The sequence below is a fragment of the Chelonoidis abingdonii genome, chromosome 5, assembly GCF_003597395.2.
Source record: "Chelonoidis abingdonii isolate Lonesome George chromosome 5, CheloAbing_2.0, whole genome shotgun sequence".
Classification (NCBI taxonomy): domain Eukaryota; kingdom Metazoa; phylum Chordata; order Testudines; family Testudinidae; genus Chelonoidis; species Chelonoidis abingdonii.
In genome coordinates, this window is record NC_133773.1 from 84,000,144 (window position 1) to 84,027,522 (window position 27,379).

The window sequence follows — 27,379 nt, forward strand, 5'->3', positions numbered from 1 at the left end:
CACTTGATTGCTATCAGACCATCTGCAGAGAGCAGAGACACCCAAGCTTCCCCTTTCCTGGGTCTGTCCCTTTATGCTCAGCTCCTCCCACAGTGGGCTTCATGTTCAGATAGGGCTGGCCCACCCTCCAGGTGCACTAACTGCTCTCTGTCTCCAGTTTACTCTATGTGGGGTATGTACATACAAGGATGCATATCAAAAGCTAAAGACCTTTCTGTCATCTAGTCTATCTGACTCTAAATGCATGACTGTCCCTTGCAGTACATTTGCCAGTGTTTTTTTTATATATATATGATATACCCATCTCCTAGAACTGGAAGGGACCTTGAAAGGTCATCAAGTCCAGCCCCCTGCCTTCACTAGGCAGGACCAAGTACTGATATTTTGTGCTAGCTCTCTAAGTGGCCCCCTCAAGGATTGAACTCACAAGCCTGCATTTAGCAGGCCAATGCTCAAACCACTGAACTATCCCTCTCCCTTCTCTAGTCTCATTTTAAATATCCCACATGATGAGGCTTCGTCTATCCCTTTCCTCGGGAGATAGTTTCAGTGAGATCTATTAGGCTGGGGAACAAAGTTTTCCCTTTCTTAATTTATCACAACTTCTGTCAGAGTTTCAACCACACTAAATAACTCTTCTCCTTCCTTGGTATTTTGGTATTGCTAACTCCAAGCTTTCAAAAATGAGCCAGGCCCCCCAGAATCATGAGATTGGTTTAAAAATCGAGAGACCTTAAAAAAAATTGAGATCCTTTTTACTTCTGTTTTTTGAGCCTTTTTGGTATACATTTCCAAGCCTTTCTCTACAATCACAAGGACTGAAAAAATGCTTAAAAAAAGAATACTGTGATTCTCACTAAATAAAATGACCCTAGGAGCTAGGGCTTTAAGAAAACACCAATAATGAAAGACTCTCAATAATATTACAAGAGCTGGCAACACTGTATCTACAACTGTTATAGGTCTCTGTTAGACAATTAGCATTTTCCCCATTTGTCTTTGCTTAGTCAAGCCACATATATTTAGCTTTTTAACTTTCTCTTTCTGTTACCCATTGGGGAAAATTTTGAGCCATGGGTGCAATGGTTGTGATTTCAAACCCCAGTATTGGCATGCATAAGAGCACATTTTGGCTAACTGAGCACTTAACTATCTCTGTGCATGGAACTATTCAATTTTCATATGCAAATACCATGTTGCATGCACAGAGATGTTTTCATATGCATTTTTGTCGGATTAGGCACTGGACCCCAGGTGAAAAATTAGGCCCTTTATATCTTGTAAGTAGGGACCCAGTCTAGAACGCTTTGAGTGTAACAGAAGGGCTCTGACTTGAGTGGGCTCATCTTTATTTAATACTAAAATCAATATGATTTTGTTGTAGTTGTACTAAGACAAACTTCCCTATTTTGAGCCTCTGCTATTTTGGTCAGGAGAAGGAATTGAAAGATGTTTATAGATTGAGAGCGTTGCACAGTCTTAAACTTGCATTTGGCAGCAGATATTTTCAGCTTTGAACATGAACAATTAGCAAATGTCTAAGGCATCATTGTTGGAATTCAGCTGGCACAAGACCTAACAGGGACAAAATAGGCCAGCTTCATTTAGTCTCTGATTACCGGTTGGATACTTCAGATGGAATCCACAAAGGGACTTAGGCATTGCAATGCTGAGCATCACAGCACCTAACTGTTAGGCACCTAGAAAATCACAGAAACAACTATAGGATCCACAAAGCCCAGTTAGGCACCTAGACTCCTAGCCAATAAATGCGGAGCGATAGGCATCTAAGAACATAATCCAAAAAAGCCAGCAGAATAGGTGGGGAGCTGCCTAAATTAGCCCAAGGGAGATGCAGATGAGACAGGTGCCCAAGACTGGGCTGTGGTTAGGTATGTAGCTCTGCATAGCCATCCATGAGTAGAAGCCAGACACCTGAAGTCAGATTAAATCATTTGTTGTGGGATCCAGTTAGGTACTCCACATAGAAGGAGGAGAAAGTGCTGCCACTCAACTTATACTTTTAGCCCAGTGATCAGAGCAATCATCTAAGATAGGGAAGGACCCTGATTCAGTTCCCTCCACTCTGTCAGAATGGGAGAAAGGATCTGAACAGGAGAGTGCTCTAACCACTGAGCCAGGGAGCATTCTAATGCATGGCTCCCTCAGTCTCTGATGTTGATGTTGTTGCATGGTGAATAACTAATAAAAGAGTCACTGGATCAGGGAGACTGGATCCCAGGTCTCCCACTTGTGCCCTTACTAGGGTGACCAGATGTCCGGTTTTCAACTGGAGCACCCGGCTGAAAAGGGATCCTGGCAGCTCCAGTCAGCACTGCAGTGCCGCATAGCAGGGTTGGCAGGCTCCCTGCTAGTCTCTGTGACACATGGCTCCCAGGAAGCAGCTGGCATGTCCCCATTCTGGCTCCTACACATAGGGGTAGCCAGGGGACTCTGCATGCCACCCCCACAACTCCCATTGACCATGGTTCCCAGCCAATGGGAGCTGCGGGGGTGGTGCCTGCAGATGGGACAGCATACAGAGTTGTCTGGCAACGCCTCCACGTAGGCACCAGAGGGGGGACATGTCACTGCTTCTGGGAACAGCTTGAGGCAAGCACTGCCCAGATCCTGACCCCCAACCCCCTGCTCTCATCCCTTTCCTGCCCTCCAACCCCCTTGATCCCAGCTCAGAGCACCCTCCTGTACCCCAAACCCTTCATCCCCACCCCAGAGCCCACATCCCCAGTCAGAGCCCTCACTCCCCCGCCCAGCCCTTATCCCCTTCGTGCCCTCCAAATCCCTTACTCCCAGCCCAGAGCACCCTCCTACACCCCAAACTTCTCATCCCTAGCCCCACTCCAGAATCCTCAGCCAGAGCCCTCACACCCCCTGCCCCTCCAACCCCCCGCCCAGAGCCCCCTCCTGCACCTTGAACCCCTCATTTCTGGCCCTACCCTGCAACCTGTACCCCCAGCTCAGAGTCCATATATCCACCCACACCCCAACCCGCTGCCTCAGCCCAGACCCCCTCATACTCTGAACACCTCATCTCCACCCCCAGCCTCTTCCTGCACTCCAAACCCCTCATCCTTGGCACCACCCCAGAACCTGCACCCCCAGCCAGAGCCCTCACCCCCTCTTACATCCCAACCCACTGCTTCAGCCTGTAGCCCCCTCCTGCATTCTGAACTCTTCATTTCTGGCCCCAGCCAGAGCCCTTCCTCCCACATCGCAGCCCCCTGAGCCAGCCTGGTGAAAATGAGCAAGAGAGTGAGGGTGAGGAATGGAGTGAGCAGGAGGCAGGGCTCTGGAGAAGGAGCAGGGAATGGGACAGGGCAAGTGTGCTCGGTTTTGTGTGAGTAGAAAGTTGGCAACCCTAGCCCTAACCCCACTGGATTACAGAGTCATTCTCACTCGCTCTCTAACCCTTTGAGGATAAATATAACTGTCATTGGACCAGCAGCAGAGAAAGCAAGAGCATGTAAGAGTGTAAGAATGAATCTGTAGTCCAGTGATTGAGGCATATTCAAGTATATTTATCAGCTTGTTCTGATTTGTTGGTTTCTCCCATAGCTGGAAGTAGAGATGGCAACTGTTTGCAGCTGAAGCACAGAATCCCAGAAACTGTGTTACAATGAAAGGAAAATGAGGGAGTATCCCTCCCTATGGATGAGACTTGGCAGTTCTGTTTATTTTACCATAGAAAAGAACTGTCTGAGGCAAAGCTCTGTTGTTCCATAGGCTGCTCTGTGTTTGCTTATGTGGTAATGGTAGAAAGAAATCAAAGGGCATAAGGAAAGGGTGCAGTTCATGCTCGCTAGAGGAGTTCCTTCTGCTCTCTAATTAGTTGGCAGCACAGCCAAGGTGCTGCGCAGTGTGTGGGGGAAGGGAGGGAAAGTGCTTGTACTTGTTCACATTCTTTCTGCTGTCCTTGCCACTGTTATATTCTGTGGGCTCCAAGAAAGTTAGATTCCTCCAGGCCTTCACCACACATTGAATGGCGCAGAAAGAAAGTTTGTAAATGGCTAAAGTGTGGGGATGTAATTATTGCTTTTCTATTTCACTGAACTGAGGGATCAAGCTGGAAATTTAATGTGAGTACAACTTTTATTTTTAACATGGTTCAGGTTTAGAAGCTGGATACATTGTTCTGCTGCCCCTTAAGGCATTGTCTACACTGGAAATATGCAAACTAGTATTCCAGCACCAATGGAGCTGCACCAGTGCTAGCAATCATGTAAGCACTAGTGTGATCTGGGTGCTGGCATTTTTATTGTTTTATCATGAAAACTTGTTGTGACCAGGGTAGTGCCTTGTCTGCATAGCACTCAGCACTAGCTGAACTGCACATTGCCAGAATAAGGGTATACATTTTTCTGGTGCAGTGCAGACACACTCTTAATGGAAAGATGTGAAAATTAAGCAGAACTGAGCAAAAGGAGAGGGAGAACAGGGCAAAAAGAAAGGATTAAGAAACCAGGCAATTTTGAAATACCTTGGAAAGATAATGGGGATTGGAAACTACTGCAGGTTGAAAAGAGTAATAAGCTTAATGTCTTGGAGTAGTTGTTGGAAATGAATCCAGGATAACATTAAGGCTTACGGAGGCTGCTGTCTCTTTAAATGGAATGACCTTGCAAGATGCACTGAAACAGGAAGAGTTTCTTAAAAGCAAACAATGAAGGATCAGAGAAGTGGGAAGAGGGAGAGCATTCTATATAGCTACAAATAGGACAGTGTAGCTTCTCCTTTTGGTACTTTCTTCAGCTTTTACTGTATGACACAGATTTTAGTTAGAAGGTTTATCGTGGTGAAGTCCCCTTTCCTAAGAACAAGCCAGCAGAAAAAAAGAAGGGAAACCAAAAAAGGAGGAACTTTATATCCTAAAGCAGACATTGTCTGCTGGAGTCTGGTGAGTGGAAAAAAAATCCTATTTTTAACAACATTAAATGAAGGAAAAACTAGAGTGGGTTCTCAATAAACAGAAGTTAGCAATAAAATGTTGACAAGTGTGCAGCAATTACAGACTTAAAAATCCGGATGAGGATATGCATAAGCAATGCAGTTTTTAATCTTAAAACGCTATATTTGTTAGCACCAGGTGTTATGCTGATTTTTCTCTCTGACTCCACAGAGTTAATGGCTAATAATTCAATTTTTCATACAAATAATGTAAATTTTCAAATCTCCAAAGAGTCTGTGAGATAATATAATAAATTGAGAAACTACTCTCAACCTATTCTTTAAAAAAAATCATATTTGTTATAGCAGTAAACACCCAGAGCATATGCACTTTCCTCCTGTATCATGTTTCAAGGGATCTTTAAGACAGTGGGGCCAATCCTATAAGATGTGAATTGCTGCTTGGGAAGCACTAAGCATCCTTAGTTCTAAATGTCACTGGAAGTTGAGAATGTTCACTACCTTCCAGATGGTGCTCATGACCATGCAGGATTGGGCCCTAGAGCAGACTGAGTGGATGTTAGGTGATTTTGGTGAGGTTTGCTTTGTTAAAATCCTGATCCTCTTGAAGTCCAGGGGAGTTTGCCAATGCTTTCAGTGGAGCCAGGATTTCACCCTATATTTTTAAAAGGAGAGGAAGTTAGGGTTTGCAAGATCAGACCCTTATTATAAGAGTAACCTTACATAATGGGGATACATCCATGAGCAAAGGTTACGTACAGCAATAAGGATGTGCTCCACAGGGCTTACAGCAATCTTTAGAGTTGTATTGTAGTCTTATTAGGAAGAGGATCATCATTTTCTTGTGGTATTGTGAAATGTACAAGCGGAATCCTGTAGTCAGGGAGCTGTGCTAGCGACATCAAAGGACTGTTTTGCACAAGTAAGGGCTTGATTCCAACTGGATTGCTGTGTTCTGCAGTGTGTGTATACAGAATGTATTCTTGTCACATGGGACCATATATTCTTACATAATAGATCTGATGAAAAAATTAAAAAAAACAAATACAATGTAACATGGGCAGAGGAAAGCAGAAATAGCACATTCAACAGAAGTTGTGTTGCGCTTAGCAGAATGGTACTTCTGTTAGGCTGGCAGCAAACACAGGCTCAGATTCTGCAGTAGGATCTTTGTGGTCAGATCCTTGCAATTACATGAAGTCCCACTCAATTTAATGGAGCTGTGCTTGGGTTCAAGGGTCCCCCACCATATCTGTTTAAAGGAGTAGGACTGTAGGTGTGTGGTCTACTTATGGTAGATTTTAAATTAGTCCATAATCCAACAATATATAATATTTAGCTATATCACATGGTGGGAATATGGGCAATGGAAGAATTTAAAAACTCAATGCAAAAATCTGTTAATGGTTCATACAATGTATCAATACGTTAATTGAACCAATGGTCATAATGGGTCAAGTTCTCCTTTATAGCAGTGTAAACACAGAAGTATTCCATTGAATTAGGCCTGTAATAAGATCTATGAGAGCTTATTCTTGTTTAACTTCAAGAAAATCAGAGCTTTCATGGAGCAACAAGAGAGAGAAAGATTTAAAATATTATTGTAAAACAATTTGGCAGCAGAACATAGGTATAGAAGCTGTACCTGTAACTTAATTTGCTTTTTGAAAGAACAGGAGTACTTGTGGCACCTTAGAGACTAACAAATTTGATAGTTTCTAAAGTGCCACAAATACTCTTGTTCTTTTTGCGAATACAGATTAACATGGCTGCTACTCTGAAACCTTTTTGAAAGACTTATTTGTATTATAAAAAACAAACAAACAAACCCACTACAACTTTGTCTAACATGTTTAAACAAATTTATTTTTAATATAGTATCTCTTCAAATGAACTAACTGAATATTCTATAGAAACTGACCATTTATTGGTAGTCTTTCAAAAAGACTTTTAAAAAAAGAATGTTCTGTTGTATTGAGAACAAGAATCAAAAAGATATGACTTCAGAATACCTATCCTAATAAAGCATTGGAAACACTCTAAATTGGAAAGTGTTTAAATGGACAAAATTCTGCCCTGAGGTCTATCTGTGACTTTATTTAGCCCCTGATTCTACAAAGCATTATGTATTTTAATCAATCCCTAATCAGTATGGCACACAAGCACATGGTAACTAAGTGCATGAGCAATCAAACCAATGGGACTACTTGTGTTTAAAGTGAGGCAGGTGCTTAAGCACCTTACTGAATCTGGACCTAAAATCATTGTGGATACATGGGTCTACCTAATTGCATGATTTGGTCTGATATACTTGCAAGATCACAAATGTTCTTATCTCTATCACTAGTAACATCACTGGTTAGTCAGATGAATTTTATTTAAAGATAAAAGTTACCACTTCTGCATTTTATTTGCCCTTTCTGGTGCTCTTAACTTAGGTTTTGACTATTTAGTTTCACTTTCATTTATCTGTTTCTTAGTAGCATCTTTTTCCAATCCTGATGCAGTTAGGACAATGCTGCAATGTTTGGGTTCCAAAAGGGGATGTTTAAAGAAACATTCTTAGTTTAAAAGACTAAGTGTAAATAAATCTTACTAATACATTAGAATATTGGAAATGGAAAAATGTTAAAAATCCAATATACCCATCACTGACTTGCTTTTTATATTTCTCTCAACTTGGAAAGAGAGAATTTAGTCAGTTTCACTACTGGATTCTTAAGATTGAGGTTTCAAAGACTACAAAGAAGTGTTTATTTTTTGTTTGTAAAAACAGCTGTTTTAAGAGTGATATTTAAAGTGTTGGAACATTTCAATTGGTGTTAGGTTTTATTAAAAATCCCCCTGTGACAAGGTGACCTCTTCTGAAGCATCCTCCAGCATCAGGTTGCAGCAGAACAGGCACCCCTACTTCAGCATTCGTCCATCAGAGACCCTAGTACACCACACAAGTTTCTCTGATTCACTAATCCCCTCCAGGGGCAGGCAGGGGACAATTTACTAAAACCTAAATGAAATAATCTATAGCAAAAGCCCCAAGCAGTCCATTTCTCACACCCAGTGATATAGTTAGTAAAATCCTATAGGCTCTAGTAGTCCATCCCCATAACACATACCACACAGGGGCTCTTCTTCAGTCATCTCCTGTCCTTTTACCACAACAGTCACCCTAGCCCTTCTAGCTAAAGTTAAACCCTACTATTCTTTGGAGGAATCCCCAGAGCCTCTCTGCTGGGAGTTCATCCTCACTAAGGTAGCATCCCTCACTTCCCCTAACCTTCTCATTGGTCATCTGGGCCCAGCTGCCCAGGCATGGAGACACCAGTAAGACCCTCTGCTGTTCCCTGGCCTTTCACCTTCTGGCTTAGAAGTCACAAGCAAGTCCCTCTGGCCTTCAACCCTCTCCAGTCCTGGGTCTTTGGCTTGGGAATTCACCCCTCTTGTTACTTACCTACCTTCAGGAGCTACCTAAAGCTTCCTTCACAGACCCTAGCAACTCTCACCTGTCCTGACAGACCTTTCAAGGACCTCCTATTTCTAGGACCTAGGTGCCCTCTCTTAAGCTTCACTTAGGAGGCAGCTGGTGAATCACTGGCACACTGGCTTCTTCCTTCTTTAGGGATGGTACCACTCTGACACCTTGATTTTACAAAATTTTAATTTTGGGCCAAGTTTAAATAAGTGTTTAAAAAAAAAACACACCCCGTTTTCATTGAAATAAAAAAGTTCACACATTTCCAGTCAGACTTTAAACAACAAAAACAAAGTTTAAACAAAACCTAATTTTTTGGAATGTGATTGAATTTAATTTTTTCAACAAGGTAGTGCTACTGTATGGGAGAGGTGGATTAAATGTTTTAGATAATTTAAAATTATCAAATTGTGTTGTAGTGTACATAGCATAGGTGAGAGTACTTGATTATAAGTCTGTCTTACTTTACAGTAAATGTTTATGTACATACTTTATCAAAATGATTATAACTGGTACTGTATGTGTTCATTTTTCTTTTGTAGATAGAACAATGAGAGATCCCCTTCCCAGCTGGGCCTGCTTGTCTTACAGCCTGTTCAGTTTCTCCTTGCTTTGTGTAACAGCTGAGAACCAATGTAAGATCAGAAATCAAGTGGCTGACTGCAGTCATCTAAAGCTGAAACAAATTCCTTCAGATCTCCCAATTAATATAACAGCGTTGGACATTTCTCATAACCAGCTAAATAAACTACCACCTGCAAATTTAACTAAGTACAGCCAGCTTATTTACTTGGATGCAGGATCCAACACCCTCTCTAAACTTCAGCCAGAACTGTGCCAAACTTTGCCCCTACTGAAAGTTTTGAAGCTGCAACATAATCAGTTGCATGAGCTCACTGACAGTGTTTTTGCTTCCTGTTCCAGCCTGACTGAGCTCAATTTAGGGTACAACATAATAGAGATCAAAAGCAATCCTTTCAAAAACCTGAAGGTAAGATATATAAAAATATTTCTTCTCTTCCCTTTTAGAAAATGAAAAGCAATTACTGAATTAGAATCCAGTGCATCTCCAGAGCAGGTCATGGTCCCTCATCTGGGAAGGTCCAATACGCTTAAAATCCAATTTTTAATTTTTATATTTTTGTCAACTAATACTGATGTTTATTTTTAAGTGTTTTATTATTTTTATCAGTTTGAATGTTCACAGCTATGGGAAATTATGGGTGAGGCCAGACAATTATTTAATGGCAGTAGATGTTGATATTCAAAAAATTTAAACTTTATAACTGTTAAAACACAAGTTGTTAACATCATATGTCAAAATATACAAGGTAAATAATCTTAAATCAAACTCGAGCAGCATTATTCTTACTTTGTGTATCTGTACATTTTTATTATAATTGATGGAACTATTTCACTGTGTGTACAGTGAAATTGATGTTTATCGACATTTACCTATAAATAGCTATACCTTCTAAGCCTAAATATACTCTTCTTCATTCTCTGGAGAAGAAGCAACCTATTGTTACTATTAACTTCTTTAGCCCTTTTATTTTCCCAAAGAATGTTCCAGACAAGGCCCACTGGATTAGAGCAGAATGGGGTCTCTGCCACCTCTGTGGGGTCCTTCCCTCTATCCCCTTCTTCCTCTTCTGAGGCCTCTCTGTATACAGGGTCCATGGTCTGTGACAGGGGAAGAGTGGCAAGTGGGTAGCTCTGGAGAGGTGGGTGAGGTGGATACAGAGTTTGAGGTTCCATATCATTCCCTCTCAGCCCCTGTGGAAATAAGAGAAGATAATACAACCTGAGGAAAACGAAAAATCAGATAGGAAAAACAGCAAAATGTAGAATGACTTAAAATCTCCTAAATTTACTGCAAGTTTTTCTCCTTTTTGGCCAAGTCTAGACAGTAGTATGTTTTGTGTGTCAACTTTTCATATTCCAAGCACACACATTTGTGACTTTCTTTATCAAGCTGAGAGGTACATTCTTTCCTTTTTCAGGCCTGTATGAGCTTTTGAGGCCTATATGAATTTGTAGCTGCTAGCCAACATTTTCATCTGCTTAGAATTTGTCAGCATTCTTCTGCCTTGAGCGGTTGTCAAAGTAGCCATAGTTTATTTATCAGTAAACCGATCTTCAGCAGCTCAAGTGAGTGTTGTGGTTACCCTGACCAGCTAAGCTCTCTTCTAGCAGTTGGAGAATCACCAGAACACAGAATTGCTGTGGCTGTGCTCCTGGCATTCCCCCATGCTACTTGGTGATTACCCCAGAGTGTGGGGATATATGATTATTTAGATAAGCACTCTAGCCCAGGGGTTGGCAACCTTTCAGAAGTGGTGTGCCGAGTCTTTGCTTATTCACTTTAACTTAAGGTTTCGCATGCCGGTCATACATTTTAATGTTTTTTAGAAGGTCTCTCTACAAGTCTATATTATATAACTAAACTATTGTTGTATGTAAAGTAAACAAGGTTTTCAAAATGTTTAAGAAGCTTAATTTAAAATTGAATTAAAATGCTGATCTTATGCTGCCGGCCCACTCAGCCCGCTGCCGGCCTGGGGTTCCATTCACCTAGTTCGACGGTGGTCTGAGCATGGCCTGCGGGACCTCAGCTGGCAAGAGGCCGGCAGCCAGGACCCCGGGCTGGCAGCAGGCTGAGCGGGGCCAACAGCTGGGACCCCAGACTGGGGATGCAAGTGGGAATGTGTGTGTGGGGGGGGAGTGCAGGAGCTCCCGTTGGGTGCTCAGGGTGGGGGTGGGAATGTGTGTGGGGAGTGCAGGGGTCAGAGAAGAGGGCTGGAGGTGTGGGAGGGGTGCATGGGTCAGGGCAGAGGGCTGGGTGTGTGTGGGGGGTGTCAGGGCAGAGGACTGGGGTGCTCAGGGCAGTGGGCTGGAGGGGATATGCTCCAATTCTACCCCTTTCCCCAGGGTCCATCCCCACCTCTTCTCTGCCTCCTCCGCAGAGCAGCGAGCATGCTGTGACTCTGCTCCTCCTCCCCTTCCCCCTTGCAAGGGCGATCAGCTGATCGGCAGCAGGGAGAGGGAATGGGAGTGGGAGGGGAAGGGGCAGGAAAGCATCACACTGGGGGAAGAAGCAGGGGATGGGGGAGCTTGGCTGCTGGCAAGACCAAGCTTCTGCCTTCTGCCCCTGCAGGAGAGAGTAGTGGGTGGAGGGGCTGAGTGGGGCCGGGACCCTGGCAGGCAGCAAGCAGCAGCGTGCCATTAAAAATTGGCTCGTGTGCCGTCTTTGGCACACGTGCTGCAGGTTGCCAACCCGTGGTCTAGCCTTAGCTAATACTGTGAGGCTGGTAAAATAGTATTATAATTCTCATTTTTTATTTGAGGAAATAGAGCCTCAAAAATATTAACAAGCTTGCCCAAAGATACAAGTTATTAGAATTCAAGTCTAACTGTGAAGACCAATGTTTAATGTACTAACATATAGTGCTTCCCAGTTTACTTTGTCTCTCTGTTTGACCACTTATAAAAATAGGACTGTGGTAATACTTCATTTGTAATCTCAAAGGACATAGCAAAAGGGAGTAATAATTATTAGCTACATTTTACATGTGGGCTAAGTGACACAATAAGGAGAGTTTTGCGAGGGAGTCCTCCAGGTGAAGGATGAGTGATTACGGTTTGGGTAAGTTTGTTGTCTGTAGCGTGTGTGTTTGTGCATGTAGTGTACTTGCTGCTTGACTTAACTATTCCATGTGTCTGTCTGTTTGGGGGACTGTGTACTGACCGTGTGTGTGTGTGATGAGCCTAGCGGCCTGCTAGGCAAAGCTGAGAGCTTCTTAACGAGGCTTTGATTCCTAAGCACTTTAGCACCCATCAACCCTTAACCATGGGGCGGGGCTACTCAGGAAGACCAGGACTTTAAAAAGCCTGCTCCCAAGCGTCCAGAGGAGCCAGTGACCAGGAGCAGCTAACGGAGTTTCACGAGGGAGTTTTTAGAGGAGGAAGTGTGAACTGGGGGGCTAGATATGCTTAACGTTCTTTAAACTTAAAGCCAAGAACCCCCTGATAATAACAAAACAACAACAAAGAAACTAGCTGCAGGAGTAAAAAGATATTAGAGGCACAAGTCTGGGGGCTGTCCAGTTTATTGTACCCAATGCAGCATGTATGATTACCTGCCCTGTGGGCAGGTGGTGTAAGTGTGCATTTGGTGCAAGGAGACCATATATAAGCTTTGGAGACCAGAGTGACTGAACTGGAAGAGCTAAGGGAGACAGAGAGGTATAGAGACAAGACTTTCTGGGACACAGTAGAACGGTCCCACCCCCTAGTCTGACAGCCTCTGTGCTGCGGAGAAGGATGAAAGTCTCAGGGAAGGAGAATATCTAACTGGAGCAGAGGGTAATGATCCCATAGTTGGGACCCTCGTTTCAGATGATGTTGTGGTAGTCTCACACACTGAAGATACCTCTCCATGGCAGGGAACTCCAGTTAATAGGAAGAGACAAGTAATAGTTTTGGGGGATTCAATCATTAGAAACATAGATAACTGGGTTTGAGATGACCGGGAGAACCGCATGGTGACTTGCCTGCCTGGTGCGAAGGTTGCGGATCTCTCAAGGCATCTAGACAGACTTATGTGTAGTGCTGGGAAGGAACTCGTGGTCATGGTACATGTAGTACCAACAACATAGAGAAGGAAAGGAGAGAGGTTCTGGAGGCCAAATTTAGGCTGCTACGTAAGAGATAGAAGTCCAGAACCTTGATGGTAGCATTCCCTGAAATGCTTCCAGTTCTGCGCGCAGGGCCACTTAGACAGGCAGAACTGCAGGGTCTCAATGCATGGATGAGACAATGTTGTAGGTAAGAGGGAGGGGTTTAGATTTATTAGGAACTGAGGAAACTTTTGGGAAAGGGGGATCCTATATAGGAAGGATGGGCTCCACCTAAACCAAAATGGAACCAGATTGCTGGCATTTAAAATTACAAAGATTGTAGGGCAGATTTTAAAATAAGGGCTAGGGGAAAGCCGACAGGTGCAGAGCAGTACATGGTTTGGACAGCGATATACTTAGAGGAGGATCTACTAATGGAGATACTCTATATCCTAGTAAGGAGGAGAGGATGGGAGAAGATAAAATGCAGGTAGGATTTGATGAGAAACAGTCAAATGAAGAAAAGTCCCATTCAATTACATCATGTAATGGCAGACAGTTAAAAAGTGACAAGTTTTTAAAGTGCTTGTATACAAATGTTAGAAGTCTAAATAATAAGGTGGGTGAACTAGAGTGTCTCATATTAAATGAGGATCTTGATATAACAGGCATCACAGAAACTTGGTGGAATTAAGATGGTCAGTAGGACACAGTAATACTTGACCACAAAATATATTGGAAGGACAGAACAGGTTGTGCTGGTGGGGGAAGGGCTCTATATGTGAAAAAAAGTGTGAATCAAATGAAGTAAAATTCTTAAATGAATCAAACTGTACCATAGAATCTCTATGGATAGTAAGTCTATGCTCTAATAATAAGAATATAGCAGTAGGGATATATTACCGACCACCTGACCGGGATGGTGATAGTGACTGTGAAATAATGAGGAAGATTAGAGAGGCTATTAAAATTTAAAAACTCAGTAATAATAATGAAGGATTTCAATTATCCCCATATTGTCTGGCTACATGTCACCTCAGGACACAATGCAGAGATAAAGTTTCTTGACACGTTAAATGACTGATTCTTGGAGCAGCTAGTCCTGGAACCCACAAGACGAGAGGCAATTCTTGATTTAGTCCTAAGTGGGGCACAGGATCCAGTCCAAGAGGTGAATACAGCTGGACCACTTGGTAATTGTGACCATAATATAATTAAATTTAACATCCTTATGGTGGGCAAAACAACACAGCAACCCAACACTGAAGCATTTAATTTCAGAAAGAGAGACTTATAAAAAATGAGGATATTGGCTAAACAGAAATTAAAAGGTACAGTGCCAAAAATGAAACCCCTGCAAGCTGCATGGAAACTTTTTAAAGACACCATAATAGAGGCTCAACTTAAATGTATACCCCAAATGAAAAAAACATAGTAAGAAAATCAAAAAAGTGCCACCGTGGCTAAACAACAAAGTAGAAGAAGCAGTGAGAGGCAAAAAGGCATCTTTAAAAGTGGGAAGCTAAATCCTAGTGAGGAAAATAGAAAGGAGCATAAACTCTGGCAAATGAAATGTAAAAATATAATTAGAAGGCCAAAAGAGAATTTGAAGAACAGATAGCTAAAGACAAAAAAAATTTTGCTATTACTTTTTGAGTACATCAGAAGCAGGAAGCCTACTAAACAACCAGTGGGGCCACTGTACGATCAAGATGCTAAAGGAGCACTCAAGGATGTTAAGGCCATTGTGGAAAAAACTAAATTAATTCTTTACATCGGTCTTCATGGCTGAGGATGTGAGAGAGATTCTCAAACCTGAACCATTCTTTTTAGGTGACAAATCTGAGGAACTGTCCCAGATTGAGGTGTCATTAGAGGAGGTTTTGGAACAAATTGATAAACTAAACAGTAATAAGTCACCAGGACCAGATGGTATTCACCCAAGAGTTCTGAAGGAACTCAAATGTGAAAGTGCAGAACTACTAACTGTAGGCTGTAACCTATCATCAAAATCCACTTCTGTAGCAAATGACTGGAGGATAGCTGATGTGATGCCAATTTTTAAAAGGGCTTCAGAGGTGATCCCAACAATTACAGGCCTGTAAGCCTGACGTCAATAATGGGCAAACTGGTTGAAACTATAGTAATGAGCAAAACTGTCAGACACATAGATGAACATAACTTGTTGGGGAAGAGTCAACATGTAAAGGGAAATCATGCCTCACCAATCTACTAGAATTCTTGAGTAGGTCAACAAGCATGTAGAAATGGAGGATCCAGTGGATATAGTATACTTAAATTTTCAGAAAGCCTTTGACAAAGTCCCTCACCAAAGGCTCTTAAGCAAAGTAAGCTGTCATGGGATAAGAGGGAAGGTTCTCTCATGGATTGGTAACTGATTAAAATATAGGAAACAAAGGGTAGGAATAAATGGATAGTTTTCAGAATGGAGAGAGGTAAATAGTTGGTGTCCGCACTGAGCCTTGTCCTTTCAACATATTCATAAATCATCTGGAAAAGGGGTAAACGTGAGGTGGTAAAATTTGCAGATGATACAAAATTACTCAAGACAGTTATCAAGACTGCAAAGAGCTACAAAATGGTCTCTCAAAACTGGGTGACTGGGCAACAAATGGCAGATGAAATTCAATGTTGATAAATGCAAAGTAATGCATATTGGAAAACATAATCTCAACTATACATATAAAATGATGGTGTCTAAATTAGCTGTTATCACTCAAGAAAGAGATCTTGGAATCACTGTAGATAGTTCTCTGAAAACATCCACTCAATGTGCAGCAGCAGTCAAAAAGCGAACAGATGTTGGGAATCATTAAAAACAGATTGTAATAAGAATAAAATATCATATTGCCTCTCTATAAATCCGTGGTATGCCCACATCTGAATACTGCATGCAGTGTGGTTGCCCCATCTCAAAAAAGATATATATTGGATTGTAAGGAATAGGAAAGTTAGACAAAAGGCAACAAATGATTAGGGGTATGGAACAGCTGCCATATGAGGAGAGATTAATAAGACTGAGACTTTTCGCTTGAAAAGAGACGACTAAGAGAAATATGATAGAAGTCTATAAATCATGACTGGTATGGAGAAGGTAAATAAGGAAGTGTTATTTACTCCTCTTGTAACACAAGAACTAGGGGTCACCAAATGAAATTAATAGGCAGCAGGTTAAAAAAAACAAAGAGAAGTATTCTTCACACAATGCACAATCAACTTGTGGAACTCTTGCCAGAGGAACGTTGTGAAGGCCAAGACTATACTAGGGTTCAAAAAAGAACTAGATAAGTTCATGGAGGATAGATCCATCAATGGTTAGTAGCCAGGATAGTGTCCCTAGCCTCTGTTTGCCAGAAGCTGGGAATGGGCGACAGGGGATGGATCACTTGATTATTACCTGTTCTGTTCATTGCCTTTGGGACACCTGGCATTGGCCACTGTCAGGAGACGGAATACTGGGCTGGATGGATCTTTGGTCTGACCCAGTATGGCTGTTCTTATAGAATCCTAGAATATCAGGGTTGGAAGCGACCTCAGGAGGTCATCTGGTCCAGCCTCTTGCTCAAAGCAGGACCTAATCCCCAACTAAATCAGATAGTTTTTATAAGCTATGGCCTACTGTGTAGAAAACAAAAGACTTTATTCTCCATTTCATTTGTTTGACGCAGCACAGGGGAGCAAGGCTGGCCTTACCATGAGGCAAACTGAGGTGGCCGCCTCAGGTGCCAGACTTGGGGGGAGCGCCATTAGGACCCAGCATGTAGAAAATTGTGTCTGCTGCTGGTGCACATGCATTCTCTGTGCTCTAGATGCACAGAGATGGTGGAGTGCTGTGCTGGAGGAAGGAGGGCACAAGAGGCATAATAGGCAGGCAAAAGAAAAGGTGAGAGGGGAATAACAGAAAGCAGCAGGAGCTTCAGGGAAAAAGAGGAGGAGGAGCTTCTTATGTACCTCTCTAGCAACCCGAGGAGCCTGGACTGATTAACACTAGCTTCTCAGGGAGCTTCTTGTTTCCTGCTGCTTCCCTGAACCCACTTGAGGAGAACAGGCAGTCAACTGAAGTAGTAGGAGCCGGTTAGGCCCTTAAGACGCTGATATCTTCCCTCACTCAGGCCCTGCTACCCGCCTGCTTATTTGTCCCCTTCAACTGAGTGTTGAGAGCCACTATAGCTGGCATAGAACAGCAGTCATGCGTGAAAGAAGAAAACGCCCCTCTGGGGCAGCATTCAGAAAAAGAAAGCAAGCAAAGGAAGCTTTTCTATCTAAACAGGAAGGAGCTTTCCTGAGATGCATAGACACAAATGTTCACAGTGAGCCTTCTGGCCTCAGTGAGGATGTGAGTGATGAGGAGATGCCTGATCTTCCAGTTAGTGTGCAGGTGATCTGGCAGCTACTGCAGCATCCATATCTCCATCTCAAATGGATGTAACCATGCACATTCCTGAAGAAAAGTGTAGATCAGAAAGAGTGTGGTGGAGGTGCAAGAAACAGCTGCTTCTGAGTTTAGTTCCTTAAGTCTAGATGATCCAGGACTGTGGACCCAGTTGAGCAGTAGCCTGAGAGACTTCCTTGTACTGCATAGGCTGTAGCAAATGGAAAACTTCATGTTCCCCAAAGACAATGAAAACAGAAGTTTCCATCCAACACGTTACTGGCATGAAATCCTCAATGGTGACAAAGCGAAGAGGCCATGGCTTATGTACTCAAAAACCCGGAATGCTGCATAATGTTTTTTGCTTACAAACAACAGTTTGCAACAAAGAGACTCCAAGGTGTTGACCTTGATATATCTGGAGCAATGGAACAACAACAATGAAGCAAAGTCATACCTACAGTCTTACCGGTCAGATGAGGGATTTCAAAACATTCTGAAGAGTGCACAGAAGTTGGCAGAGGAACTTCACACTGAAGCTATTTTCCCACCCATTCAAGAATATAAGAGTCACTGAAGAAGACATTTTGATTACGAGGCTCAGGATAATCCCATAAGAAACCCCAAACAACAATTCAAAGTTAAATTCTTTAACCAGGTGCTAGATTGTGCAATACAGTCAGTTGAAGCACATTTCGTTCAGCTCAAGGAACACAGCAGTGTATTTGGGATGTTGTACGATATTCCAAAACTCCTCACTATACCTGAAGAAGACCTACACCAGCAATGCAGGGCACTAGAGACAGTGATGACACATGATGACATGCGCAATATTGATGTGAGTGATTTAGGTGATGAACTGAAAGCCCTTTCAAGATACATTTCAAAGGATTAACTCCAAAGGCTTGTTCTGGAATATATGTGCACAAATAAGATGACCACCCTCTTTCCAAATGCTTTTGTTGCTCTGCGCATACTTCTAACAATTCCTGTAACAGTTGCCAGGGGAGAACGCAGCTTCTCCAAGCTGAAGTTAATAAAAACATATCTACGCTCCACAATGACACAGGAGAGGCTGGTTGGCCTTGCAATCATCTCAATAGAGCATGAGCTGGCCCAGACTGTGAACCTTCAGCGGGAAGCAGTTCAAATCTTTGCAACCAAGAAGACACAGAAAACACCACTTTGATTATTCAAACAGAAAAAAATGCTGGTGTTTACTATGCAGACAATAAAAGTTACATTTGCTGTTCAAGCGTTTGAAAGTTAAGTGTTACTTAACATTTTTGAATGAGGCATTTTAAGTTGTTAGATCTCCTTTATTGGGGTAGGTAGCAGAGCAGTACCATGAGAAGAGTAGAACAGGAAGAAGGCAGAATTGAGACCTTTCAAAGTTTTGGCCCAAGTGAGGGGGAATGGAGACGTCATTTGAGCTCCCCACCTCAGGTGACAAAATGTTGTGGGCTGGCCCTGCAGGAGAGAGTGAGGAATGCCAAAATTGTTCTAAGCCTCCTTTGTGCTAGTTCCTGCTGTTCTGACTTGGCTGCATAACGTCACCTTACTATAGCATGGGGGGTCTGTGATAAGAGTGAACATAGGGCTATTTCACCAGCTCAGCATCAATCTGGGAGCTGCATAAAAGGGCCTTAGAACAAAAGAGAACTGGGCAAATGGGTAGGTTCTAAACACTTTTCTCTCGTTGGTTGGCTGCGTTAGGCAAGTCTGAGCAACCCCCTTAAACTCTGTGTTCCAGGTAACTGCTCTGTAAAATGTAGATACTTACTTATCTCATCGGAATGTTGAAATGCAACTAAATAATGTTTACTAAGTAAAAGGATTAAGGCCACTCAGAGGGAGTGAAGAGAATAGAATTCAAGTCCTGGGCTAACTGTTTGGTGTCCTTTAGGCCTTTGCAGGAGGAGGAGTCTTAAATAAGGAGCTTGCTTTTTACCATGTCATGGCAGATCAAGATCATCCAGTGGTTGGGGCTGGAGGTAGCTCACTATGTGTGATGTCAGGGGGCTTTCTCCTGCAGGAAACTGGAGGTTGGCAGCCTGCAGCCATGTTGGTCATCTAGCTTAAAAGATTCCTATAATGGGTGACATCTGATGTAGATAGACTATTGCCTTCCCATGTATGTGTTTCTCCCTGTTACAATTTTTGTTCTATTGCTCTTCTAATTGTGATAATGTGACCAATTTTTAACCTCAGAATGGCTAAAATAATTCCAAAGGTATCTAACTTCTTAATGTATTTTCATCTGTTTTTTCCACCCCCAGAATTTGAACATACTGGATGTATCTCATAATCGTTTGCTTTCGACAAAATTAGGAACCCACCAACAGTTGGAGAGCCTTCGTGAGCTTGTGCTGTCAGAGAATAAAATCACTGAGTTAAAAAAGGAAGAACTAGATTTTCTTAGCAACACTTCCTTAAATAGGCTTGACTTATCATCAAACCCACTGAAAGAGGTAAGAAATACAAGACCACATCCTCAGCTGGTATAAATCATTTACACCAGCTGAAGATCTGACCATAATTTTTCTATTTTGCAATGACTGCTAAAAGAATAGTATTCATTTTGGTCGGGTAATATTGTTCTGTTGTAATAAAATACACATTACTTTATTCTTGATATTGTGAGTTGGTTTATTATGTAGGTGAAGTAAGATTTCTGATGCACTTAACTACTCATTTCCTTTTATTTTAGCATTTGGGATTTGGGATATTGTCATCACTCAGTCTTAACTAGTAGTAAAGGGCATGACCTAGCTTCCACTGAAATAAATGGGAGCAGGATCTTGTCACAATTAATAACCAAAAGTACATCTACGCTGCATTTTAAAACCTGTGGCGGTGAGTCTCGGAGCCCAAGTCTGTAGACTTGTGCTAAAAACAGCTACGTGTGGACAAAGGGTTCAGACTCTGAAGGTTGGGTTGGGGAGGGCTTCAGAGCTGAGCTCCAGTCTAAGCCACAGCTTCTGCACTGCTGTTTTTAGTGCCATAGGTCAAGGCCTGTAAGCTTGAGTCTATAGACTAGGCCTCTGAAACTTGCTACTGTGGATTTTAAAATGTAGTGTAGATATATCCTAAGAAAATACATTCAATGGTGGTAGCTAGAGAACAGCAACATTAATGTACTATGATTGCTCAAAATAGCCATTTCATCTCTTTCCCCCACCCCCAGACTTAGAGATGTCGGCGAGGGAAATGCAGCAAAATACTACAAAAACAAAAAATAAATGTACTAACTTCTTTTTTCCCACAATATTGTCTTTTTTTCATGTTTCTCTCTAGTTTTTTCTTGAAAAGAAGCATCAATTTTCCTTTCCCTCTTTCTCCTTTGCATGTATTCTCTTCCCCATTGCCCTTCCTTTGTTCACTGTCACTCTCATTCCTGGCTTCTTACCTGTGTGCCATTGCCCATTTTTGTTTTTCTGTTTCTTGTCTTCCTTTCTTCTCTCTCCTGCATATTTCTTTCCCCTCCTTGGCATCTTCCCTAGCATCACATCACCTCTCTGACTCTTTTAACTGAAGTTCCAATGACTCTGGTTATCAGTGCATTGTACAAGAATTGCCAACATCTGGGTTTTATTTCTAGTTCTGCCATGAACAGTCCTCTGGTATCTTGGACAAACTAGTTTATTGGTCTGTCCCTTCATTTCTTAACCTTTACCTTGCTCACATAGATGGTGTTAAGCTAAATTCATTCATGTATGCAGAGTGCTCAGATACTATGGAAATGAGCACATGGAAAAACATACAAATAGATTAAAAAGTGGATGTCCTCTGTCCAAGTTTACTGCCTGCATGCTGTTTTATGTACTACACATGCACACTCCAATCAATGTAGCATTAAAATATGGTTCTGCTCTGAAAAGTGATTGCAAAAATGGCATTGTTGAATTCAAAATTTCTCTCCCTGACTTTCAGGATAAGTGTACTCATTTCACAAGTAAATTGGCATTGGTTTGGTTTTGTTGTTGTCTCTCTCCCTTCAACCTCCCTGTCAGCTCTGAAAGTCAAACTGTGTTTTTTCTGGCTCATGTACTGGCACAAATGAGTACTTGTGCCTATCATTCATCAGTTTTGATAATGAATCAAGAAGAGGGGCAAATATTCTGATTTGTACCTGCCATTCATTTTGTGGAAACAAATGTATGGGCTCTAGTTTCATGAGTGCATATTGTGCCCACAAAAAAGAGACTGAGTTCATCTTGACTGTTGTAGGCCTAAATACCCTTCCCCCCCCCCCCCTCTTTTTTTTGCCAAAGTAGTCCATGTTCTCTTTCATTTGGTGCCATTTTGACACTTCTTGACAATAGATCAGTAAATGAAACCTCACAGGAAATACATGGCAGAGAGATTTGTTATATATATTTCCAAGTTACCTCTAAAGATTCAGAGTTAAATCAGAATTAGACATAGAATTTCAAATCATTCTCATGTATCTACTGTAAAAGTAAAGTAGGTTTTTTTCATTACTGATGCAAAATATTAATTTTCAAGGCTATTATACAGTGTTTTGGACCATTACTATAGAAATATAACACATTTTAAAACAAAGTTTGGTTAGGTCCTGTGGAATTTAGTGAAAATCTATGAGTTAATTTAAATTGTGTTCTTGGTCTATGGTTGTGATTTGAAGAACTTCCCAGGTTTTGGCTTTATGGAACAACTTTCTTAGGTGATTTTCTTTTCTTTTAATGTGAAAATTGTTAATTTTCTTCACTTCTAGTTTCACACAGGCTGTTTACATGCAATTGGAAATCTGTATGGCCTTGTGCTGAACAACGTTAAGCTTGGCGAAAATCTCACAGAGAAACTTTGCTTGGAATTATCAGGCACAAGAATTCAGAATCTGTCACTGAGCCAGGTCCAGCTTTCTTGTATTTACAAGTCAACCTTCCACGGACTGCAAACAACAAACATCACAGTTTTAAACCTTTCCAAAAATTATTTGAGCGTGATAAAAAATGACTCTTTTACCTGGCTTTCAAACTTAGAGAATTTACACCTAGAGGATAATAGGATTTCTCACTTATCTTCTCATTCATTGTATGGATTGTCCAGTGTCAAATATTTGAATCTGAGAAGGTCACGTGTCAGAAAAATTGATGATTTCTCCTTTCGTTGGCTAAGCCATTTAGAGTATCTTCTTATAGATAGTAATAATTTTCAAGAAATTACTCCTAATATGTTCACCGGCTTAGACAATCTGAAATATTTGAGTCTATGTAACTGGACAAATGGCTTACAAATAATAACTAATAAAACATTTTCATCACTTGCTAATTCTACTCTGCAGTTTCTTAATCTTACAAAATGTAGAATCACAAAAATAGAAAGTGGAGCATTTTCTTGGTTGGGACACCTAAAAATTCTTGATTTGGGACTCAATGAAATAAACCAGGTGCTTACAGGTCATGAGTTTAAAGGTCTGCAAAATATTGAGAATATCTACCTTTCCTACAACAAATGGCTGACTTTGACAAGCGAATCATTTGCTTTTGTTCCTAGCCTTAAAAAATTGATGCTACGGAAGGTAGCTTGTACCAATCTGGATCTCTCCCCTTCACCTTTTCACCCTCTACGGAATCTAACCATCCTGGATATCAGCAACAATAATCTAGCTAATGTAAAAGATGATTTGTTTGATGGACTTCACAAACTTGAAATTCTGGATTTGCAACATAATAATTTGGCTCGACTTTGGAAACATGCCAATCCAGGTGGGCCTGTCCTTTTTTTAAAAGATCTTCTTAACCTGCATATACTTACTTTGAAGTCTAATGGCTTGGATGAGATACCAGTACAAGTTTTCAAAGGCTTATTTCAATTAAGAAGCCTGGATTTAGGATCAAATAATTTGAACTTGCTTCCAGCATCTTTGTTTGATGACCAGATATCTCTGAATTCATTGATCCTTCAGAAAAATCTTATAACATCTGTTGAAGAAAAAGTGTTTGGGACAGCTTTCAAGAATCTGAAAGAACTAGAGATGGATTCCAATCCATTTGACTGCACCTGTGAAAGTATCTCCTGGTTTGTTGATTGGCTTAATGTGACCCAAACAAACATACCTGGATTAGATACCCATTACCTTTGCAACACCCCACCTAAGTATCATAGTACTCTGGTGATGCATTTTGACATTTCACCCTGCAAAGATAGTGCCCCTTTTAAATTACTGTATATAATAAGCACCACTGTGATAATGCTCCTCATCTTTATTGTTATTCTTATCCATTTTGAAGGCTGGAGGATAGTATTTTACTGGAATGTGTCAGTAAATCGAGTACTTGGTTTTACAGAAATAGACAGGCAACAGGAAGAATTTGATTATGATGCCTATGTTATTCATGCAAGAAGGGACAGTAATTGGGTGTCCAAGAACTTCATTCCTCTGGAAGAAAATGATCAGTCTCAAATTAGGTTTTGTTTAGAGGAACGAGACTTTGAAGCAGGCATATCTGAATTTGAAGCCACTATTAATAGTATAAAAAGAAGTCGGAAGATTATCTTTGTTGTCACTGAACATCTCTTAAAAGATCCCTGGTGCAAAAAGTGAGTATGTGCATGTGTGTGAATAACACTTGTCCAGCAGATCTTTAATGCAGTCATCTCTAAGACAGTGGTCTACTTTCTTCAAAACAGAAAGTCCAGGGCAAATTACACTTTGTGACATGAGTGTAACTGTCTGACATTTAATGGAGATTCTCCAGATGTATCCCAGTGTAACTGAAAGCAGAATTTGGCTCATAATCTACCTCCTTGTCTAGTCAATCAAACCATCATTTCCCTTCAGATGATCTTCCCTGAAAATAGATGTTTGAGACAACACAGTGATTGGTGAGGTTGTTAACATACAAAGATCATTTTTTGAGCCAGGGTCTTACCACTGCCAGTTTGGGTGCCTGACAGAAAGAAGACTGTATACTAAGTGAGCCTAAAATTGAGACCGTTAATTTCTTGGAGGGCAAATTATTATTTTTTAGTTAAATTAAAAAATGAGTGATTTATTTACGTAATACCAATATTATCATAAAGATTAAATGTTAAAAACCATATACAAGTTAAAGCCCTGATTTGGCACTGACCTTTGTGGGGCTATCACAGAAAATTATTTGATGTCACTCATCCCTACATAAGTCAGCTGATTAAATCATTCATAAGCTCTGTGTAGTTATATAGCTTATACTTTCAAGACACCAGTTTTTAATTGCCTTATTTTTTTGCTTAAGGTTCAAGGTGTACCATGCTGTCCAGCAAGCTATTGAGCAAAGTCGGGATTCCATCATACTGATCTTTCTTCATGACATTCCAGATTACAAACTGAATCATGCACTTTGCTTGAGAAGAGGAATGTTCAAATCTCGCTGCATCTTGGATTGGCCAGCTCAGAAAGAACGTATCAATGCATTTCATCAGCAATTAAAAATGGCACTTAAATCTAGCAGCAACATACACTGAATTTCTAAAGTATAATATTGAACTGTTAGGACACTTCATTTCAGACTGACTAAAGGATAACCGTTCTCATGGGGAAAAATTAAACCAATCCACAGCAACTCCTCTATTTTTCCTATTATGTGCTTTTAGTTGGTAATTGTTCTTATCCTTTATGTTGTTTCACCTGTATTCTCAGTTCATAAAATGGTCATGATGGTCACAAAAAATAGGACCGACAACTCTTTCAAACTGTGATCTTAAAGAATCAGCTTATTTAAAATAGAGCAGAAATAGAGTGAAGAAAGGGGTGGTGAGAATGAGTAGCGGCATGGTAAATTTCCACATGAAGGGGTGCTGAAAAGACTAGGACTGTTTACTTTAGAGAGGAAATGAATAAGAAGGAGGAAATGTGATACAGATATACAAACTAATGAATGCTAGAGTGGGAGTATGTACCTGGACATGTAGACCTCATTTGTTAATTCCTTCAGTGTTGGAGAGGGCAGTGTGCAGGTCTTCTGGCTTAAGGTGAATTTTAAACAATGTGTGAGGATCCAGAATTTCTCTCCTGCTTCCTAATTCTAATAGTCTTCTATCTAGATACCTTCCCTCTGAAATAGCTTGAATTTAGGGCATCCCTAAAGGAAATGTTTTAGTATTCTATAAATTCAAGAACAGTAAATTGATATTTCTAGTCCCTTAATTTTTTTTCAAATGGAAGATGCAGTCTGATAAATATTGCTTCCGTAGCAGATAGCTATTATCCAAAATACATTTTCTGGGTATAAGAACCTTACCTTGCAAAGTTCTAAGCACCCTCAACTCCCATTAAGTTCAATACATCACAGAATTGGGACCTAATTGCCACAAGTATAGTGCATATAGTTCTAAGTCCTGAAATATTATGATTACACAGAACTTTTTGTATATAAAACAAATAATATTAGAGAAGAGGGGACATCCTGGCTCCCCTGAAGTGAGTGGCATTTTGCTATTGCCATCATCCACAGTGTCTAATCTTGCTTCAATTCAGTGGGAGCGGATATGGATCAAAGAAATGAAATGTGATTTGTTTTAATCTTTTGTATCATGTATGCAGTATGGATGGTTCTATTGTATAGCATGTATTTGTAGTGTCTCTTAGATATTATGTATTTTTTTTTATTTTTAGTCCTACCTTTTGGTTTTTCCACTTAAAATGACTTGGAGAACGGTGTTTAAATAAGAATGGCATACTGGTACCATGTGTTCTGTAAACAGTACAATTAATGGTCAAAGGGAAAATGAGAGTCTTACCAGTGACTTGACTAGAGTGCACTCACAGCTATCTGTAGGACAGAATTTGATGGAGGAACCAGGCTATTGCTCTGACAGTATCAAACAGTGAGGCCCTGATTCCCCACTCCCTTGTACCAGGCTACTATTCTGATTTGGTGAAGTTTCACACTCATTTGACAGAGGTATAAATGACTATACAAACTGCAAGGCAGTGAAGAATCAGCCCCTAAAACTTCTAAACACTTTTAGGGACAAATCTTCCCTCTCCCATAATGAAGTCCCCCATAAACTGAGAAATTGGTATGGTTCTGCTGTGTTGGGTGCCTAGACCATGGAAGTCTATGCAAGGAGTATAAACCTTCTGTGGTGCTAGGAGTCCAGCTTCCTAGCCATGTGGGGAGGATTCTTTCTGCCTTGGTCTCCATGGCTTTCTCTGATATTCAGCCTGCTAGTTGTGCTGTGCACTAAATTGGGCCTTTGTGTTTTTGTACAGACATAACCATATACTATTCAAAATGCAATGTCTCTTTAAGAGGTTGCCACTTTACCTAAAAATCTGTTACTTAAACATAGGAAAATTCTTGTCAATTATATCCAATGAAAGAAAACCAGAGCATCCTGATTTGCATGACATTTTACATGCACATAAATCGTAGTGTGAATGACAGCATCAGTCAGCTCCCCTTCTCCGGCTGCCAGCTTCCATCAAATAGCAGCTAAAAATACATTCCTATTTAAGTGTGTAATTTCTTTGTTTGTGACAGGGAAACTATGGGGCTATGACTAGCAAAGGAGGTGGCTTGTATGATAGCCAATGATAGAGGAGGTGGTCCACATCACAATCTTTCTATTGAAATTTGATGATTGTTAGGGGGGAGGGGGGAACCTTTGAGGAACCCTGAACTAAGAAATGGACTCTGGTTGAAATGTGTTGACTTATGTAGCAGGGTGCTGGTGCAGAAGCACCTAATTAGCCCCTTCCCAGTCAGCTCCAATCAGGGGGAAAAGATTGGGGCTGATGGAAAAGGCCTGATGCTAGCCTGAGGATTGGCAACACCTGCTGGCCTGACAAGCCAAGAGCTATAAAGGTTGTGAGGGAGCCAGAAGGTGGGGGGGGGGGAACCATTGAGCAGGTGGGTCGGCCCATCTGTCTGTAACAGAGGGGATTAATCCTGCAAGATTTGTATATAGATAGTGGTGAGAGAACCTTATATAAATAAAGACACGGGTGTTTCACAA

General features: G+C 41.2%; 1 protein-coding gene across 4 annotated transcripts; it reads left to right on the top strand.

Annotated features, from left to right (window-relative positions):
* Positions 1–3,874: 3,874 nt before the first annotated feature.
* Positions 3,875–27,379, top strand: TLR3 (toll like receptor 3). Of its 4 annotated transcripts, none has more exons than XM_075066423.1 (5): positions 3,875–4,097; positions 8,941–9,389; positions 19,690–19,881; positions 22,149–23,977; positions 24,655–27,379. In XM_075066423.1, the coding sequence occupies exons 2-5, from the start codon at positions 8,949–8,951 to the stop codon at positions 24,881–24,883; spliced, it is 2,691 nt and encodes an 896-aa protein (XP_074922524.1). In that variant the 5' UTR covers positions 3,875–4,097; positions 8,941–8,948; the 3' UTR covers positions 24,884–27,379. The 4 variants fall into 4 exon arrangements, with proteins under 4 accessions (XP_074922524.1, XP_032655078.1, XP_074922525.1 ...); XM_032799187.2 differs by lacking the exon at positions 3,875–4,097 and adding an exon at positions 4,647–4,915; XM_032799188.2 differs by lacking the exon at positions 3,875–4,097 and adding an exon at positions 4,693–4,757.